This window comes from Nicotiana tabacum, chromosome 20, assembly GCF_000715075.1.
Source record: "Nicotiana tabacum cultivar K326 chromosome 20, ASM71507v2, whole genome shotgun sequence".
NCBI lineage: Eukaryota > Viridiplantae > Streptophyta > Magnoliopsida > Solanales > Solanaceae > Nicotiana > Nicotiana tabacum.
This window is the reverse complement of record NC_134099.1, coordinates 30,465,195-30,486,953: the sequence shown is the minus strand read 5'-3', so window position 1 is coordinate 30,486,953 and position 21,759 is coordinate 30,465,195. Positions and strand designations below refer to the sequence as shown.

The 21,759-nt window shown below is 36.3% G+C and overlaps 1 protein-coding gene across 1 annotated transcript; it reads right to left on the bottom strand.

Moving 5' to 3' along the window:
- Positions 1–14,847: 14,847 nt before the first annotated feature.
- On the bottom strand, positions 14,848–18,685 carry LOC107787360 (protein SET DOMAIN GROUP 40-like). The gene is made up of 6 exons (XM_016608916.2): positions 18,490–18,685; positions 17,621–17,771; positions 16,822–16,953; positions 16,593–16,733; positions 16,066–16,332; positions 14,848–15,582 (listed from the first exon to the last, which is right to left on the bottom strand). The coding sequence occupies exons 1-6, from the start codon at positions 18,642–18,644 to the stop codon at positions 14,848–14,850; spliced, it is 1,581 nt and encodes a 526-aa protein (XP_016464402.1). The 5' UTR covers positions 18,645–18,685.
- Between the last annotated feature and the right edge of the window lie 3,074 nt (positions 18,686–21,759).

Here is a 21,759-nt window from a genome sequence, read left to right as displayed (position 1 = left end):
AGGGTACGTAGGCAGCCTTACTCCGAGGTTCAGTCATACCAAAATAAAAATCCAAAAAAAGATCCCCAAGCAAGAAACTGGGGCAGAAGTTGTGATTGTTGTAAAAAGATGGATTTCGAAAGTTGTAATTTGAACCCATTTGAATTGTTTTGAGTCTTTTATACCTTTCTTTCTAACCCAATCCAAAAGCCTATTACGGTCCAAAGAAAGACCTTCTGATCAATTTTTGAGAAATTCCAAGTCGAGCAGGTAGCGGTAATTCGTGGCAATGGCAACACTCTGTTTCAAGCAAGAAGAACAAAAGATAAAAATGAGAGAGTCTTATGGGTGAAAACCCTCACGGGCACCGTAAGGCGACGGGAGATGATAGAGAATAAAATGAGAGAGTCTTAGTGGTGAAAACCTTCACGCGCACCTCAAGGCAAAAGTGAGTTGAGAAATGGTAAACTGAGAAAGGTCTGTTGATGGAAACCGTTTCATGGTACCGCAGGAAAACAAGGTTAAGGTCTGGGTAATTCAAACAATTGATGGAAGTTCTGGGCAATGAGGTATGGCAACTGATAGTTGTTTAGTTGGATCGGTTGGGCCGATTAGTCCGAAATACATGTCATGACCATTGGTGCCAGCAGTTCCGGTCAGATAAGTTTCTTTTCTTTACTTCATTTTTAGTAGTCATCAGGTTTTGGATTCTTCTTATCCTTAACCCGTAAAATCATTGCATTTCACTCTTTTGGGGGTTTTGTTTGTCTAAATGTTCTAATGTCAGTTATGTTCAAAAGCAAGTGGGAAAGGACTTCAAGGCTCACTACCAGCTTCTAAAATTGTGAAGCACAACGTGGTCAGAGCATGTCAAAAACAACATGATGTCAAGTGGAATACAGGGAATTAACGGAAGTTTCATCAGTGGAATGATTGGGAAATGTCGTGGGAAATGCAAAGGTTCAAACAAAAGGGTCAGAAAAGTGAAATAACAGCATGGGTGTAAAACATTTAGGTCGCCAGAGGTTGGGGAATTTAAAAGTTGGTCAGAAAGTCAAGCGGTTCAGGGTCAGTACGTGGAAGTCAGTCAACACAAAGCAATGCAGGGGAAGGATTTTTCAGCAAGAATGCCATCAACTAACCACCATTTTAAACTAACGGAATTTTCTTTGATTGAAACAGGGGCAGAAAGTTAGTTGTTCAGGAGGAATTCTCCATAAAGGGAAAGCAAGAAGTAATCAGATTTGACCGCAAAGTATGGTGGGATTAAAAACACAAAATAATCATGAATAGCAAGGGGAATATAATTTGGTTGCAAAGTTTGCATGTTTAGGATAAAATGCAAGTTCTTAGGACCTTCCTGGATAACAGGATGTAGCTTAAAACCCTTGTATATAACATGATGTAGCAAGAGTAATACCTTAGGTTCGTAATTGTTAGGAGTTGTCAGGACCTCCCTGGATAATAGGATTTAGCCTTCAATTCTTAGTAATATGTGGTAATATGATTCAGTTTAATGCTCACCCATACACCCAGCTTCCGAACTGGGGTAGAAAATTTTCGTTGGTTGTTTATTTGTTGAAGTCAGGAGTCCGCCTGGAGAATAGAGACATATGGTTTAAATTTTAGAAGTCAGGAGTCCGCCTGGAGAACAGAGACATGTACTTCAAATTTCGGTAGTCAGGAGTCCGCCTGGAGAACAGAGACATACAATTTATGTTTTAGCAATCAGGAGCCCGCCTGAAGAACAGAGGTGACACAATTCAAGTTTTAGTTTTCAAACAATTTCTTTATCTATTTTGAAGTCAGGAGTCCGCCTGGAGAACAGAGACATGCATTTCAAATTTTAGCAGTCAGGAGCCCGCCTGGAGAATGGAGGTATTTATATTTCAAGTTGTAGTTGAAGTCAGGAGTCCGCCTGGAGAACAGAGACATGCATTTCAAATTTTAGCCGTCAGGAGCCCGGCTGGAGAATGGATGTATTTATATTTCAAGTTGTAGTTGAAGTCAGGAGTCCGCCTGGAGAACAGAGACATGCATTTCAAATTTTAGCAGTCAGGAGCCCACCTGGAGAATGGAGTTTCAAGTTAAGCAGTCAGGAGCCCGCCTGGATAATAGAGGAATACATTCAATTTCAAGTCCAGCAGTCAGGAACCCGCCTGGATAATAGAGGAATACATTCAATTTCAAGTTCAGCAATCAGGAGCCCGCCTGAAGAACAGAGAAATACACTTAAGTCCAAGATTATTCAAGTTCAGTAATTTGGAAAGAAAGAACAACATCTCAATTCACGATTTGAAGTAACAATAGTGAGTTTCACAACAAGGCAACAAGGCAACAAGGCAACAAGGAAGTGCAAGAGGCAAGTTTGAAGACTTTAGATAAGACTTTTGTAATTCACAATTCATAGCTTAGTCTAGCTTCTTTTATTTTGCCATGGTGTAATAAGGAAGGTCAGCAAGCAGTAGCAGCAGCAATCGCAGTGAAATCATAGCTCCTGGTAGTCCCAGCTACCAGACACTCCTGAACTACACTGACCTGATTCCTGTTTAGCCCAGGATATGTAGGCAACCTCCGAAGCAGGGTGCGGTCAAACTTTTTTTTTAAAAATGCTTCACACGGAATATTCAAACGGGCAAAAATCGCTCATTTCCGCTCACTTATCTTTGCACGAAAACTTTTCATGTTTCCGAGCAAAGAGGGGTAGTTGTGAGCACGTGATTTTTGCCTTATATATGAATTATTCCCAAAATTCAAACAAAAATGATTTTTTCTTATTTTTATAATTTTTGTGAAATTTTGTGTCATTTTCTGTTAATTGTTTGCATTTTATTTGTGCGTGCTAATTTACATGAAAATACAAAAAAAATATGCATTTGCATTTAGGACTTAATCTCATATTTTAGCATTAATTAGAGGTTAATTTGTTTTAGAACAGAATATGAAAATTCACAAAAAATAGTGCACTTTTGCATTTTTATTGTGAATTTGTCATGAATTAGTTTTAAACAATTTTAGGAATTAATTAGTTTTTGTTTTGAAATATATTAGGATTTTATTTTAATTGTTGCATTTTTATGAAATCAGAAAAATAAAAAAATATATATACAAAATAAAATACAAAGCAAGTAAGTAGAAGAATGGAAAAAGAAACAAAAGCAAGGAATAGACAAGGGGAGGCTGCTCGCAATTGAGCCTTTTCCGAATTAAGCTTCAGCCCAAACAGTCACGCCCCATCAGCCCATAACCCGTTCCCACCCGGTCCAATTCTTTAAACTCCAAATGACGTCGTTTTAGGGTTCCATCTCAGCCATTGATTCTTAATCCAACGGACGAGATCATCCTAGGATTCCCCTATATAACTGTCTGAAACGTTAAAATGGTCGGAGAAGCCCACCCTAGTCCCTCGTCTTCCTCACCCTACCTCTCCTCTCAAACCCTAATCCAAGCCGCCGCCAAACCCCTTGCCGGCAGGAAACGCAACATGCGTCGTTCACCCCCAAACTTACACCACAGATGCCCCATGAACTCCTTTTTACAACCATACCGCTGGTTTCCCTCGAATCATAACCAAGGCCGTCGAATATTGATTTTAAATTTTTCGGACAAGTCGTTACTTTGTCCAAACTAGCCCAAAATCACACCACATCGTCCCCAGACTTCCCTCAACCCAAATCCATGACCATCTTCCTTCGAATCTCGGTGAAGCGGCTCGAATTTCAAATCTAAGAGTTTCCGGCCAAAACCCTAACCCAAAATCTTTGTGATTTTGGACCGTAATATTCTTAAACATGTGTTCTCTTGTAAAAAACACATGGTTAGGGATGTTACGTGTCAAAAATCCTGAAAGATTCGGACATCGATGGCTGACCGGCGTTTCTCTTGGCATCAGTGAGCTTTCGTTTTTCTCTCTTCTGTTTGCTTCTATTCTAATACTTGCTAATGTCCAAGTTTCTATCAACTCTGTCTGGATTTCATGTTTTGATCTATGGCTTGATTCTAATTTATTTTGTTCTTGATTTTAGTTTGATTGGCATATTAGAATTTACTCTGTTTCGATTCAAGAAGTTAGTTTAGGTTTTGTTTAGTTTAAGTTTAATCAGGATAATTGTTCTTCACTTTAGTTTGATAATGGTAAGTCAGTGTTAATGTGTTTTGTTGATAATTGGTCATTGGTTAATCGGGCTTTGATCGTTGGATTTAGAATTTGACTTGGGTTGATCTCAGTATTACCAGCTTGTAAATTGTTCATGTGTTACTTGGTAAGTTGTTTGGTTGTAACTGAAGGGTTTTGGGTCAGGTAGTAATTTTAGGAGATACTAAGGGTAATCTGAGGAATGAACAAGGGGAATAAATTCAGAACTAAGGGAAGTCACATGTGAGGGTAGTCTAGGTCTTATTTGGGGAAGGGTAGTTGATAGAAGCTTCTAGCATTTTATTTACCTATAAATAGTCATTGAATTGCCTTGAGAGGGGGTCTTCTTTTCAGCCATTATTAGCTACCAAAACTCTGGCCATTATAGATTTCAGATCTGAAGTAGCTTTCTAATTCAAAGACCAAAATACAAAACCAAAAGTTCAAAAAAAATATACAAACCCAAAAATGTTATTATTCCATTAGGCATTGAGTGACTTTCAATTCTCAGCTTTCGATTTACCACTTCCTAATTCAGATTAGGACTATTGAGTCCTTGGCAAAACATTAATTACCTAAGCAATCAAGCTGGGTGGGTATTTAGAGTTGCATCCGATGTCCTTACCCAAGCTCGATCTTGAGCCATGTCTTCAGGTGTATGTAATTTTTTGGGCCTGGCTTCTCACGCTATAGGCCCAATGTGTTGAAATCTTCTAAAAATGGAACGTCGGGTGGGCCATGGCCTATGTGGGGATGGGATTTTGCCTTGTGAGGGCTCGATCTCAGGCTGTCAAACGGACTGCCCTCATGAATTTAGGCTTCCTAGGGGATTCGATCCCAGGTGCAGTCATCTGTCACCTGGGCTTCCTTCTCTCCTGCCTGACCTTAATATTTGGGTCGTTTCTGAAGCCCATCAGTGGTCCAACTCGTTGTTGAGTTTGGACTACTGAATTTCAGTGCATAATTTCACTGGATAGTTCAGTTCTCACATAATTAGTTTTCTTTCTTCTTTTAGAGACAATTGATCAATAGAAAATTGTAGTCACTCTCAAATGGGCCTTTTAATAAAATGTTGAGACGAACCTCGCCAAACAAAACCATATACGTGGGGCCCTCAACGAATGATTATTAAAATAATTAGAATTTGGGAGGGTTGTTTAGTAAATTTCACGACCTTCCCCAAAATAATAATACGTTAGAATCTTTAGGAACGATTTAACTAAATTACTTTCTTAAATTCGGGTGCGCATTGATGCGGCCCAAATCCAAATCTCGACTAAGCCAAAATGTGTCGACAACTACGGGTGCATTGATTGCGACGTGGTTCGAAACGCGTTTTCATGTCGTCGCAATTCTTGTAGAATAAACAATGATAAAAAGCGGTTTATGAATAGAAGGCACATAAGCTAGCATGTATTAAAGTCAGATAAAATCAAATGCAACAGTTAAGCGACCGTGCTAGAACCACGGAACCCGGGAATGCCTAACACCTTCTCCCATGTTAATAGAATTCCTTACTCGGATTTCTGGTTCGCAGACTATAATAGAGTCATAAATTTCCTCAGTTCGGGGTTCAACCGGTGACTTGGGACACCATTAATATCCCAAGTGGCGACTCTGAAATAATAAATAATTAAATCCCGTTCCGATTATCCTTTAATTGGAAAAACTCCTTTACGCGCCCTTGCAGGGTGTAGTAATGAAAAGGAGGTGTGACAGACCTGATTCCTTTTAAGGATACGTAGGCAGCCTCACGGTTCGGTATCATCAAAATAAAAATCCAAAAGTCCCCAAGCAAAGAAACTAGGGGCAAAAGTGGTGGTTGTGGTAGGAAATCTGATTTCGAAAGTTGTAATTTTGAACCCATTCAAATTGTTTTGAGCCTTTGATATCCTTTCTTCCTAACCCCATCCAAATCCCACATTATGGTCCAAAGAAAGACCTTTCGACCAGTTTTCGAGAGATGCCAAGTCAAGCGAGTAGAGGTGAATCATATCAGGGGCAGCACTCTGGTCCAAGCAGAGAAATAAAATGAGAGTCTTAGAGGTGAAAACCTTCACGGGCAACGTAAGGCGACGGGAGCTGAGAGAAATAAAAATGAGAGAGTCTTATTGGTGAAAACCCTCACGGGCACCGTAAGGCGACAGTAAGTTGAGAGAAAGAACAAAATGAGAGAGGCTTGATGGTGAAAACCCTTCGGGCATTACAAGTCAAATAAGGACTGTGAATCAGATTGGATAATCAGAGCATTGAAGCCCAGTTTCACGGTTTAGGGGTATAACAGGAGTTGAACATTAGACTTGCTCAATAGAATAGGCCACAGGTGCATGTCATGGTTATTAGAGTTGGTATCCACATCTAATAGGTTTCTACTTTGTAATTTTCTTGTTAAGAATCATCTCTTTCATTTGTCCTTTAATCTATTCCTCTTGTCTTATTTACTTCCTCTTCCTGAGTCTGTTGGGTCAAAATAAGTGAGAAATGACTTCAAAATTTGCCACCGTCTGTCCAATTGCACAAAACGGGGTCTAGCTAAGACATCGAAATGTCATAAGTCAGAAAAGAACAACAAGCGCATTGAGCTGGTAATAATCAACATGCTTTGGGATCCTTATGAAATACAAAGGTTTGGTACATATCAATTTATAGACAATGCAGCAGATGGAGGGTGTTAGGTGAATAGATTAAGGGTATTTTCTGTGATAAGATTCACAAAAAGTGGTTAACAAGTGGCAAGCGAGGCCTTCCATGCAGAAATCAAAGTTATCATGGCAAGCGGGGGAGCAATAGACTTAAAAGCCAAGGCCAGTGGTTTAAGTCAAGGAAGAACAACATACACACTGAGTTGGTAACAATCAACATGCGTTGGGATCCATGTGAAATACAAGGGACAAAAAAGGTGGTAAACCAGTGACAAGCAAGATCTTCCATGCAGAAATCAAAGCTATCATGGCAAGTGATGGAGCAATAGACCTCAAGACCAAGGTTAGTGATTTAAATCAGGAAAGAACAATGTGTACATTGAAGTTGGTAATAATCAATATACCGTGGTGATCATGTGAAACACAAAGGTTTGGTAGATGTCGGTTCATGAGCAATGCAACAGGTAGAAGGTATTGGGTCTGAACGGATCAGAGGTATTTTCTGTGATAAGGGTGACAAAGAAAGTGGTCAGTCAATAAAAAGGCAAGGTCTTTCAAGTTGAAACCAAAGTTATCATGGGAAGTGAAGGAGCAATCGCCTTCAAAGTCAATGCCACAAAGCAACCACCATATTTATAAACTCACAAGTTTTCTTTGTTTGAAACAGGGATAAATATTGTGTCCAAATCAAAGCTTCGAAGATTGAATTTTTTTCAAATGTCATGCCCAAATTTTGTCAGCACAAAGGCGGTTTGAGAAGGGGAAAGGAAAATTTGTTCGATATGTAGGAACCCTCCATGAGGAAAAGCATGGTTCCGAGGCAAGGAATTTTGTTCGTCATGCAGAGATCATCCAGAAAGAAAGCATGGCTCAGGTAAGTTCATTCTCGGCTCTTCAGGACCCTCCCGGATAATAGGATTTAGTTTTAAGTGTTCAGGACCCTCCTGGACAATGAGATTTAGTTCTAAGACCTTCATAGAAATTAAGATTTAGCGTAAGTTTTACCTTTAGGAAATATGATTTAGCTTTGAAGTTGTCACTCTTAAGGTGAGATTTAATTTGAAATTTTCAGGACCCTCCTGGAAAATGGGACTTAGTTTAAAATTCAAAACAATCATGAGTAGTAACATCTAGCATAAATGTACCCCAAAAGAATATAAGTTGGTTTCAAAAAAAAATTTGTAGATAGAATTCAGCTAGGAGTTGTCAGGACCCTCCTAGAAAATCGGACCTAGTTTAAAAAAACGAAACAATCATAAATAGAAAAATATAGCATAAATGTACCCCAAAGGAATATAAGTTGGTTTCAAAGATTGCATGTTTAAGATAAGATTCAATTAGGAGTTTTCAGGACCCTCCTGAATAATGGGACCTAGCTTTAAGATTTCCATTAGATAACAAGATTTAGCATAAGTTCTGTTGTAGGGTAATATAGTTTAGCCGTAAAATTGTCACTCTTAAGATAAGACTTTATTTTTGATTGTCAGGACCCTCCTGGATAATGGGACGTAGTTTAAAACTAGCTTGGATAACAAGATTTAGCATAAGACATACCTTCAGTAGATATAATTCAGCTTTAAAATTGTCGTTTAATTAAGAGTTGTCAGGACCCTCCTGGATAATGGGGAATAGTTTAAGACCGACCCTTTTGGATAACAAGATTTAGCGGAAGTAACACCTTTAGAAGATACAACTTAGATTTAAAATTGTCGTTTAGTTAAGAGTTGTCAGGACCCTCCTGGATAATGGGGAGTAGTTTAAGACCCTCTTAGATAACAAGATTTAGCGGAAGTCATACCTTTAAAAGATATAGCTTAGATTTAAAATTGTCGTTTAGTTAAGAGTTGTCCGGACCCCCTGGATAATGGGACATAGCTTTCAAATTCTTAATAATATTTGGTAATATGATTCAGTTTAACACTCACATATGCGCCCAGCTACCAAACTGGGGCAGAAAATTTCTTTGTTTTGTCTATTTTGTTGAAATCAGGGACCCGCTTGGAGAACAGGGAGAAGCAAGTCAATTTTCAGCAATCAGGCGCCCACCTGGAGAGCAAGGGAATACAATTCAAGTTTCAGCAATCAGGCGCCCAACTGGAGAGCAAGGGAATACAATTCAAGTTTTGGCAATCAGGCGCCCACCTGGATAGCAAGGGAATACAATTCAAGTTTTGGCAATCAGGCGTTCACCTGGAGAACAAGGAGTAACAATTCGAGTTTCAGCGATCAGGAGCCCGCCTGGAAAGCATGGGAACACATTCAAGCGCAACAGTCAAGAGCCCGCCTGGAGAACAAGGGAGTATAATTTAAGTTTTAGCTTTCAAATTCTTGGTTTGTCTATTTTGAAGTCAGGAACCCGCCTGAAGGGCAGGGAATACTTTCAAGCGCAGTAGTCAGGAGCCCACCTGGAGAACAAGGAGATACCATTCAGATTTCAAGTAATCAGGAACCCGCCGGAAAAACGAAGGGAAGAAGCAATTCAAGCTCAAGCAATCAGGCGTCCACCTGGAGAACAAGGAAGGGCAATGGAAGATTCCGCAATCAGGCGTCCTCCTGGAGAATAAGGGAATACGATTCAAGTTCAGCAATCAAGCTTCCACATGGAGAACGAAGGGAACAAGCAATTCAGGTACCCGCCTGAAGGAGAGGGAGAGCATCTCAAGAATACAATTCGAGTCAGCAGCGAAGGAACGACTGAGGGAAATGCAAATCAACAAGGCAACAACAGTCACAAGACCAAGTTTGAAAATAAATCTTTGTAAAGCATAGATTATAGCTTAGTCTAGCTTCTTCATTTTTGTCATGGTGTAATAAGGAGGATAGTAGGCAGTATCACCAGCAGCAACAATAGTAACAGTAAAACTGCAGCTTCATGATAGTCCCAACTACCAAACTTCTTGAACTACACGCGACATGTTTCCCCGATAACCCGGAATATGTAGGTTGTCCAAAACCAAGACTCGGTTGCACCCTTTCTCTTTTTTCTTATCCTTATTTCTTCCCTTTTGAATAAAAATATGTTCAAAAATTAGTCACATGGCTCACCTTATCTTTGCTTGAAAACTCTTCATGTTTCCAAACAAAGAGGGGCAGTTGTGAGCACCTAATTTTTGATAATATTTAATTTTTTTATCACTTCTTCTATGTAAATATTTTAGGGGTTTTAACCTACAATTTTTAGCTTTGTTACACTTTTTATTATAGGGTAAAAATACAAAATTTAAAAGGTGAATTATTACTATTAATATTATTTTATTTTTATTTTTATTTTAAAATAATCAAAGAATTCCGAAAAAATATTTTTTTTTAATTTTCAGGAGTGATTTAAAACATTTCTTTTTTGGTCTGTGCCAAAAAGAATGACCCCTTTCCTTATTTCGAAACAATTTACTTTTATGCAATGATTTATAGCCATACAAAATATATGTGCTTCATTTTACACCACAAGTTCAAAAGTCTTCTCTTTTTTCTTAAACTCCCTGCCCAGTCAAATGGGTTCACATAAATTGAAACGGAGGGAGTAATTTTTTTTTAATTTTCGGGAGTGATTTAAAAAATAAGAAAAAGGGAAGTATTGAATAAAAAAAATAAAAGTAAAAGTAGGTGGAATTCTCCTTTAAAAAGTAAAAGAAAGTAGAAAATTAAAAAAATAAAAGTAAAATTTTGTGGAAATTTTAAAAAAATAAAAAGTAAAAGAAAGTTGGAATTAAAAAACAAATATAAAGGTATCTGAAAATTAAAAAAAAATTAAAGTAAAAGAAAGTAGCATTTTTAAAAGAAAAGCAAAAGAAAATGAATTGTTTTTTAAGAAAAGTTAAATAAAGTGGAATTCTCTTTTAAAAAGTAAAAAAAGTGAGATTTTAAATAAGATAAAAGTAATTAAAGTTGGAATTTTAAAAAATAAAAGTAAAGAAAGATGAGATTTCTTTTTATAAAAAAATAAAAGCAATTTGTAAGTGGAATTTCTTTTAATTAAAAAATAATAAAATAATAAAATATATTTTTAAATAAATCTGAAAAATCTCGAAAATTTTACTATAAATAGGAGGGAAAAATAAGAAGAGAGGAGAAGAAAAAAAGAAGGGGGCGGAGAGAGCGGTATACACTCGATATACACTCTGAATACACTGGATATACAGGGGCAGAATTCATTTTGGAGAGAGTAAAAAAGATAGAACCAAATTTTCTGAAATACTGAGAGCAGAAGAACACCAGAGAGAGTTCAAAGCTAGAAAGAGAAAACACAGAGAGATTTTCGGACTATTTTTCTTCTCTATTTTTACTGGTTTTCTCCGTGTTGCTGAGATTTCTGGATTGAGGTGTTGAAGCTACTGTATTGGGCTTTCTGTTGCTGTATTTTGCTGTTTGTTGTTGCTGATTGCTTACCCCATTTTTCTGTTCTACATACCAGGTACATGTCCTGAAACTCGATGTATGTAAATATCCAGTTGAAAATGAATGAAGTGGAGGCCTATTGTTGTTGAAGTGGAGGCCTATTGTTGATTTACTGCTTTTATTATACTGTAATAACTGTACTGATGGACTGTTAATTATAAGTTTGTGCATTTGAACCGTTAAGCGTGTGTTAGATATTTAGAAATGCATATGAGTTTAGTTTAGTATTCATTGTAATAATTCTATGCTGGACTAATAGAATAGTTTCTATTAGTTTAGTTAATTTCCGGTTTTCCTAGATCTGTATAAATGGTATTTTCAAGTTGTGATTAATAAGGTTGTAGACTGTTAAAGTAGTGTGATACTTCTTCTGATCATGGGAGCTTTATATTTAGTAGTGATGATGTGAGTTAATCTATAATTCTGAGTTTGAGTAGTTGTGTGGGTTCGAAATCAGAAAGTTAAAAGTAGATATGAGATATGTAATTCGTAAGGTTAATTTAGGCAATCCATTTTCGTCCAGCATCCTTAATTCTCGAGTTTCAATTCTCATATGTGGTCACGTTAGTGTTTAATCAAAGTTCATGAGTCAGCATTTTAATAAAAATGAGTCATAGTAGGGAATTTGAAATTTGAACTAGTATGCACCATGTTTGAAAATGTGATCATAGGCAGTTTACGTGGGTCATGAAATCTGAAATCAGTTGCTTTCCAACTCATGTTTAATGTTGCATTGAATTTATTTTACTGACTAGTTAATTTTAGTAGTAGATTCATCAGATTTGTGTTCTTAATTAAATTGAAATTCCATTTAGTGTAAAAGACAGGGCTTAACAGGCTAGTCCCTAAACATTTGGGCCTCAGGATAATTGATGCACGGCCCAGGCCAGTTTTGGCCCCTTTCTCATTTAGGCCTGGGCGAAGGTCTGTTTTGGCCGATTTTATGGTGTATATCTGGTTTTAAATTTCTTCTGCTGGGCTCACATCGGAGCCCAATGGTCGGATGTTGGTGCAAAAATATTACTTAGTTTGCATCAGTCCAGTAACAAATTAATTAGGGTCTTTCTTTTATTTTAGAGACAAATTAAGTAGAAAACTATAGATTGCTCTAGGTTTGCACTTTAAAATAATAAAACGGGATGAGCCTCGCTAAACAAAACACATAAATTGCGGGGCCCTCGATAATTGTATATATTAAAATACTTAGATTTCGGGATGGGCCGTTTTAGCGAATTTCACGGCCTTCCCCAAAATAATAACTTGTTAGTCTCTTTAGGCGCGTATTTTAATAACATTACCTCCCTAAACTCGGGTGCGCATTTATGTGACCCAAATCCAAATCCCAACGATGTTAAAGTATGTCCAAAAACCACGGGTGCATTTATGTGACGTGGTTCAAGACTTGTTTTAATGACGTTGCAATTTTCTTTAAAAATGAATAAAAGCGGTTAAGGTTAAAATTTGCACATAGGTTCATAATTGTTAAAATCAGATAACTTAAGCCAAATATAACAGTTGAGCGACCGTGCTAGAACCACGGAACTCGGGAATGCCTAACACCTTCTCCCGGGTTAACAGAATTCCTTACTCAGATTTCTGGTTCGCGGACTGTAATACAGAGTCAATCTTTTCCTCGATTCGGGATTCAACCGGTGACTTGGGACACCATAAATCTCCCAAGTGGCGACTCTAAATCTTTAAGAATAAATCACGTTTCGATTGTCCTTTAATTGGAAAAACTCCCTCATGCCCTTGCGGGTGCAGGTAAAAAGGAGGTGTGACATCTTTATAAAAAGGTATGGATCTGAATTTGCTATAATCGCCGTGTATGTTGATGATTAAATATCATTGGAACTCCTGGGGAGCTTCCAAAAATAGTAGACTGTTTGAAGAAAGAATTTGAAATGAAAGATCTTGGAAAGACAAAATTTTGTCTTGGTCTACAAATTGAGTATATGAAAGATGGAATATTTGTCCATCAATCAACATACACCGAAAAGATTTTAAAGCGATTCTATATGGATAAAGCACATCCATTGAGTACCCCGATGGTTGTGAGATCACTTGATATAAAGAAAGATCCATTCCGACCTCATGAAAATGATGAAGAGCTTCTTGGTGCCGAAGTACCATATCTTAGTGCAATTGGGGCATTAATGTATCTTGCCAATAATTCCCGACCAGATATAGCTTTCTCAGTAAGCTTATTGGCAAGATTTAGTACTTCGCCAACACAAAGACACTGGAATGGTATTAAACATATATTCAGATACCTCCAAGGGACCATTGATATGAGTTTATTTTATTCAAATGAATCCAAGCCATCATTGATTGGTTATGCAGATGCAGGATATTTGTCTGATCCACACAAAGGTCGATCTCAGACAGGCTATTTATTTACAAGTGGAGATACAACCATATCATAGCGTTCGACAAAACAAACTATGGTTTCTACTTCTTCAAATCATGCATAGATAATAGCCATTCACGAAGCAAGTCGAGAATGCGTTTGGTTGAGATCGATAACTTAATACATTCAGCAAACATGTGGTCTTTCTTCGAAAGAGAATATTCTAACAATATTGTATGAAGACAATGCTGCATGGATAACTCAATTGAAAGGAGGATATATCAAAGGAGATAGAACAAAACACATTTCACCGAAATTCTTTTTCACTCATGATCTTCAGAAGAATGGTGAAATAGATGTACAACAAGTTCGTTCAAGTGATAATTTGGCTGATCTGTTCACTAAGGCATTACCAACCTCAATATTTGAAAAGCTGATATATAAGATTGGAATGCGTCGTCTTCGAGACATTAAGTGAGTTTTCATCAGGGAGAGTAACTACACGCTGCACTCTTTTCCTTAACCAAGGTTTTGTCCCACTGGGTTTTTCCGGTAAGGTTTTTAATGAGGCACCAAGCAATGCATATTATAAATAACTATGTACATCCCAATATTTTTTTTGTAAGTTCTTAATGAGACACATTATCTTACATGGACATCCAAGGGGGAGTATTATAAATAGTTTATACATTGGATGCTCATATTGTGAATAACATAGTTTGTACATTGGATGCTACATTGGATGCCCATGTTGTGAATAGCTTAAAGATTAAATCTCCTACTTTATGTCCATCATCTTTACTTTTTATGCCTATAAAAGGCTATGTAATTGTAATGGAAAGATACACCAAAGTGAAAGAAGAAAAGACTTATTCCTTCTTTCTATCTCTTCTTATTTACATTTTACTGCATTCCTTTTATTTTATAACAAAAAACTCTTTTTTCAAAAACTTTTTTTTCAAGTTTCAATCAAATCTATGTCCAAACGCTAGCTAAAGTTAAACAATTTATTAAGCGGCACCAAATGGAGATAAGCGAGAAGCCGAATGCGATGTGGCATACCCGAAAGCCCTAAGAAATGCATACGAAAGAAAGTCATATTAACCCGAAAAAAGTGATCCAAAAGTGGATTTGACCTTTTATGTACATATTTCTTAAAGTTGATCTAATATTATATATTGGCACCCATACTCCAAAAAGGTTGAACGGTGCATTTGATTGAAGGTTAAGTTATTTACCCAAAAAGTAATAAGGATCGATTCCTACTTACTATCGTACTTTCTTTTTTCTCCTTTCTTTAGTAATACACCCATGTTTTAGAAATTCTAGATCCGCCTCAGGACACTTTAATGTGTTGGTGAAGAAATTACTGAACAAGGTAGTAGGCGGAAGTGCAATGGAATAAAGCAATGTGAATGTAAATTCGCAGGCTTAAAAAAGATTTCCTTGTATTCTAAATCTTTTGTAGAAATAATATCATTAATCACCTCAGTACAATGTAAAATGCAATTGCTAAGTATTTTCTTGTACTGATACCTCCACAGGATTGCTAATTTTAATCTCCCAATAGACCTTCTAGCTACACCTGAAATGACACAAGTTCCGTCGCTTACTATCTTCTTGCTTTCCATGAAAGCACAAAGCTCAGTTGCAAGTGCTGATGGCATCTCTTTAATATCCACGAGTTGATGAGTTTCTTGAAATTCATCTAGGATGACAAGCAACTTACCGTCTTCTTCAGCTGTAGTTGGAAGAATGTCGAGTATAGTTCTGCATTTCTTCGCTAGCCATCTCATTGCAACAACTTCGTTCTCTATTGAAAGTTGGTATCCTGAATAGACTAGGTGTGCAACTGGCCTGCGATTGTTTTGAGGGACTGCCCAGATTCGAACTGTTGATAGTAGAGCAAAGGATGGTTTCCCATCTGGCTGAATGTAGAGTGACTCGCTCTCCCATGAACACAAAGAATACATGTTTGGCTCTAAAGGTATAAAGGCCTTGTCATTTGGGTTGTCGGAAAGAATAAATCCGTAGTGTTGAAGAAGCTCCAAATTTGTGTAAGTTCCATAGCTTAGAAGAACCTGCAGTGTTCAATCACAGCGGACCTTTAGTACAAACTCTTTTTTTTTCTTTTGATATCTGAGAAATCCCTAAGGGCATGGCGCATGGTTCAAAACCATGTCGTCTACCATTCTCCACTTAAATATTACGCTTTTGCCTGCCACAAGGTTCGAACCCATGACGTGCGCAAATCATATGCTACGCTCTTCCCGCTAGACCAAAGCCTTGGGGGGGGGGGGGGTTAGCACAAACTCGTTCGAAAATTCAAAGGAAGATGGAGTTGGAGTTGTCTTAATCTATTTAAACTTCAATGACCCTGGATTTCCAATTGCGATATATGTGCTGTTAATCATTGAAGTTCCTAATTTTCTGAATATCAAGTAAAAGACCATTCACCATACACAAGTTTTTCATCAAAACGAGCCATATTAGTTAATTCACTCCATGCCATACAGATGAAGAAAGAAAATGTATTAAAAAGGGAGGAATAACTTCAGCATCACCTGTTCTCCTTTCTGGTAGTTTCTTCTAGCATAGAAGCAGTATGAAGAAACGTCTTCCTCATATCCAGCATCAATTAGCCTATGTGCTGCAGCCAATTCAGTTACTGAATTAAGCATACTGTCTTCTTGCAATGAAAATGCCTCTCTAGTGACCTGATCTTCAGAATTAGATGTTTCCTCTCCAGGTGCCGCGTAGTTGAAGAAATCCCCCACAGGGCAAAAACAGCCAGCTTCATCCCAAGGTATGTGCATGGTGCGCGAGGATATCTTCAGCAAGAACCTTTTTCATGTTAAACTATGAATATAACATGAAAACTAGGGAACATATAGTAACAAGTAGCTGACAGACAATGAATATTCAAGTACATCATGAATCAAGATAGACGATGAGTGGTCAGAGTGAATCGTGGATCAACCATAGCATACGTAAATATTTCAATGAGTTAATGCTTTTACTAGTCAGAAACGCTTAACTTTAAAATGAAAAGGTTTTCCAAAAAAGTTAGCACGGGCAACTCCATACTTACAGAACCAAAGGCCCATAGCCAAGCTTTAAGAGCCAGGAGCTGCGGCTTGAGCTTGAGATCATGCATAAGCGCACTAGCTTCTTTCCACTCTCCTTCAGCCTTCTGAGAAGCCTTTTGTGCAGCCCAGATGGCATCATCAATCTTAAAAAAAAAGGAATTAGAAATATTTCAGACCTTTTAATGGTGCCAACTATGGAATACATTTTAACTTGTAGGGATTGCGACAAACTTGCAATGCTTGTATCTCGAATTTTCCAAAATCCGCAAGTGTGTCATAACTGCGGGGGAACTGCTTTAGATAGGGCCACCACCGTGAACTCTTCCCCTTGTTCACTTCATTTAATAGTGCAACAGCCAAAATCTGCAACAAAAGTAAGTTAAGAAAGCAAAAATATCAGACTGAAAGAAACCATCACTGCCGGCCAAATAAATCACAAAGAGGAGGGTGAGTGGTAACTAGTTAACCAATCTGAATGTGGAGATATGAGCAAAAGATTCACTTGCACAACCAAGGTTGCAAAGTTTTACTATATACATTTGAAGAAACTGCAGACACAACATAAAGGTCAAGCCAATACTACAGTAGTTTCTAAGTTGAGTTGTTCCAAACGTACATTCACTTTCTAAAAAAAACAAAGCTTTTTCGCTACACTTTCCATAGCATTTTCAATTCACTTTGAGCGCCACTTTTTCCACTTTATATGTTCATTTCAGAATGTTATCTCACAAACTAAATAGAGCACTTTAATTGGGGCAGAGAGTAGTAGTATAGTGAACAAGAATGGAGAAACTTTAAGCCCCAGAGCTTTACCAATTTGTTTTAAGGCCAACTATAGATATATAGCTCCATAATCTTTTATATTCAGGTAACACGTACCAGACATTCAGCAATACGTTTGAGTTAACTTCACATTACTAGTTGAGCACATAGAAAACTCCAAAAAGAAAAACACTTTCTGGTTTAGTCCATAAATCGCAAAACCCAAGTTCTCATTCTTACAGTAAAATGGAGAACAAAGAAGAATCACCTGAGTACAGCAGAGAGAAGCGTGTTTCTTGACAGCAATTGACAATGACTCATCGTTTCTCATAAGACGTTGACTAGTCATTAACACTCCCTTTGGGACTCTAAGAATCAATTCCCCTTTCTTAATATCACGAGCTGCTGCTAAACCTCTCCTGCAACAATAGAGATCATTCATCAGCTCATTTCTTTATAACCGATAAATCTTCGAGGGCCATTGACGCACAGTTTGAAACTCGTCGGATAATGAGTCCATCCCTCTACCCTTTTCCACTCAAATACCAGGCTTTTGTCAAGTTTTCGAACTCTTGAGATACGCCTAATCCACGTGCTTTGTTATTCGAGGCTAGTGGCAGACTATTATAAATGCGTCAGGTGATGGGCCCACCCCTCTACCCTTCTCCATAATACTAGTTTTTTGAAAGCATTCGAACCCGTGACGTGCCCCTAATCCACACACACTTGCTATGCTAATCAAAGGGCCAGTGGACATGGTTCGAAACACGGTGGATAATGGGCATGTCCCTATCCACTTAAATATCATGCTTTTTTCCGTGCTCGAACACGTGACGTGTGTCTGATCCACATTACACATCACGTGTTGTGCTCTTACACGAGACCAAAAGCATCAGCTCATTTATCATGTATACACAAATCAACCTTGTCTAGAAGAGAATTACAATTCACCATATGCAAAGTACTATAACACCCATTAATTGTTTTTTTATAGTTAACTCAGACCCTACTTATGGTATTACACCGGTATTCAAGATTAGCATAAAGATACAAACTTTAAAAGAAACTTTCTACTATATCTATATATAACTGTGCCACTACAGTACCAAAAAGAATGAATTGTGATAAATATTTTACCCTCCAGCTTCAGGGAAATTAGAGACAAAAAGGGAGTATCCCAAACAAGAAGCTGGTGATGGGGTTATAGAAGTTGATGGAGAATCTGAGATTCCAAGCTCAGTTGCCCATCTCAAGAAGCTCTTCAGGTTCAAAGCTTCAGCTTCATCATCCATGGCGGCTTCTCTGTAAAATTGGATTTTTCGTTTCTTTTTTCTTTGTTTACTATTTTCATCAATTGGGCCAATCCATTAAAACTGGGCTCAAGTCCAAAAGGAAAGGTTTTCGGGTTAAATATTGGTAAATAGCCACTTTTAACCTATGTTATTAGAATTTAGCCAGTATTTGGAAAACTATTAAGGAATCTTATGGAAATGTACCAAAAAAGATACTATTTACCAATAACTATTCATGTTAGTCATTTTTACCAGAAATAGCCAAAAAAATTATCATTGATATACAACATTCAAATGACATGCAAAAAAGAGATTTTTTTCAATGCGTAATGTTTCGATTCATTGATAACACATAGATGATGCAATATATAAAATTTGAGCAAGATTAGAGGTGATTTGGATTGGTTTGGTATCAAAATTCGTAATTAAAATTGAGTTTAAAAAAATTTCTCTGCGACACATGTATCTCACACACAAGTATACATGAATATGCATGTGATACACATATGATACGTATGTAATATACAAATAATACACAGTGTAATACATATATTATTTTTTTCATGTTCATCTTTTACTTCAAATTTTCAATTTAAACCACCTCAAAACTCCACTGAATCATCCCAAAATTGAGATTCAAACTTCTTAAAATGGACCCAATCTATTCCAATAATACGCACTCAAAAGAAAGCAAAAATTTGATCTTTTTTGTCTATAAATAGTTAATTGGCTAATATTGGTAGCATTTGACTAATATTAGTAAAATTTTATGAAATCGCCAATTTTTGTAATAAGTTGCTATGGGTAGACATAACTGGTAGTTTCCCTAAATTACTCTCTATTCAATTTAGATGACACATTTCGCTATAAGGAGTCAAACTGTGTGAAATTTGGACAATATTTTAAAATATTTTTTTTAATCATATTGACATAAGAAAAATCGCAAGTACAATTTTTTAATATCTAAATTTTAATTTAAAATTTTCAAGTTGAACTAATTCAATTTAGCTTCAAAATTTAGTCAAATTGACTCTCGATAAGCGAAATATGTCATCTAATCTGAAACAGAAAGAGCAGTATTTAGCCACTCCTTTCATAATGAAAAAAATATTTGGACAAAAATGCCTCCAACACTAAAACACGGACATAGCTCTAGTAATCGGGGTTGAACTTTGAAACTTTGATGGGTGAAACCCCCAGAATACTATGCTGAAGTTCAAAAATTTCCTTTCAAGTGAAAACCTAGCATATCACTAGCATCATATGCTGGAGTTTGACATTTTAGGTGAAACACAAGACATATTGCTAGAGTTATTTGGAGTCATTCTTATAATTTAATTGTCTTTCACTTTTTCTTTTAGTTTCATAAAACAATTAGTTATCACAACTCCATTGCTATTATTCTTAGTCGGGATCAATCAATTCAGGATTGTCAATGGATATTACCGAACCGATTTTTAGGTTTCTTTTAATAAAATCGTAGGTTTTTATATAAATCTATAACCGTACCGATAATTAGTTTAGTTTTTTATTTTATGGAAATAAACCGAAATAATACCAAACCGTATCAAATAATTTACATATGAAAAACATATTTATATATTAAGTACAAAAATAATAAAACATTAAAATTTTCCTTGGGCCTTGAAATTATGAAAACGGTTACAAGCCAATAAATAATTAAACTCAAAATCCTAATTCCCAAACTTATTATGCTACTACTACTAAAACTAAATTATTTCCAGCATATTTACTAGCAAGACATAAAATATTCTAGCGATTATGAGTATCAAACTATAATGTATCGAATATGTTTCCTTTTGTATGATTTAGATTTATCGTTTTGAATATTTAATCTTCTATAGACTTTATTCTTGAGTCTCAACTTGATTAATATCTTTTCGCTCATGTGATATATATTTTCTTTGTCTTTGCTTCGTTTCCTTTGCGCTACTGTAGAATAGTTGATGGATCTATACTTTATTCATATTTCATATTTTTTTAATTCATCACCCTTTAAACAGTAAAAATATGTAGAGAGTTTTGCTAAGTCCTATAAAAGTACGTATGTTATTACATTTTACTTTTACTAGTGACTTTCACATTATTTTAAAAAAAATATACCAAAAACTAACCGAACCATACCGATACCGAAGAGAAATCGGCATGATTGGGACGATTTCGAAAAGTTTAATTTTGGTTATACATAATAGAATAATCGAAAAATTGGAAAGGTATATAATTTATAAAATAACCGGTCGAGCCGAACCATTGACACCCCTAAATCAGCCTCACAACTTTCTTGTTCCAAAACTATCCTTTCTAAAAGCCAGTTTTACTAGGGGTGTCAATGGTTCGGTTCGGCCAGTTATTTTATAAAATTTGTATCATATTAATTTTTTGGTTATTCTATTATGTATAACCAAAACTAAACTTTTCGAAATCGTCCCATTCATGTAGGTTTCTCTTCGGTATCAGTATAGTTAATTTTTGGTTTTTTAAATAGTACTTTTATATTAACAGTTGAAGTACAATGCAATAACATGCGTACTTTTATAGGAGTTATCAAAAACTCTCTAGGCATTTTTACTGTTTAAAGGGTGATGACTTAAAAAATATGAAAGATGGCTTGAGTATAGATCCATCAACTATTCTACATCAGTGTAAAAGAAACTAAGCAAGTGGAAAGATATTAATGAAGTTGGGACTCAAGAATAAAGTCTATACAAGATTAAATATTCAAAAAGATAAATCAAAATCATTCGGAAAGAAACATATTTAATACGTTGTAGTTTGTTACTCATAATCGCTGCAACACCTTATGTTTTGCTAGTGAATATGCTAAAATATTTTAGTTTCAATAAGAGTAGCATAAGAAGTTTGAAAATTAGGATTTTGAGTTTAATCACTTGTTGGTTTGTAACTGTTTTCATAATTCCAAGGCACAAGGAAAAATTTAATGTTTTATTATTTTTAAACTTAATATATGAATATATTTTTTTCATATAAATTTACTCAGTACGGTTCGGTATTTTTTCGGTTTATTTTCATAAAATAAAAATTCTACCCTAATTATCGGTATGGTTATAGATTTATATAAAAACTAATAATTTTA

What these genes read in the sequence shown, in the direction of transcription:
- LOC107787360 (XM_016608916.2), bottom strand. Translation starts at nt 18,644, where the DNA reads ATGGATGATGAAGCTGAAGCTTTGAACCTGAAGAGCTTCTTGAGATGG. An exon ending in AATTTCCCTGAAGCTGGAGG is followed by an intron (nt 17,772 to 18,489) that starts GTAAAATATTTA and finishes CTATTGTTGCAG; the next exon opens with GAGAGGTTTAGCAGCAGCTC. An exon ending in ACTACCAGAAAGGAGAACAG is followed by an intron (nt 15,583 to 16,065) that starts GTGATGCTGAAG and finishes TGAACACTGCAG; the next exon opens with GTTCTTCTAAGCTATGGAAC.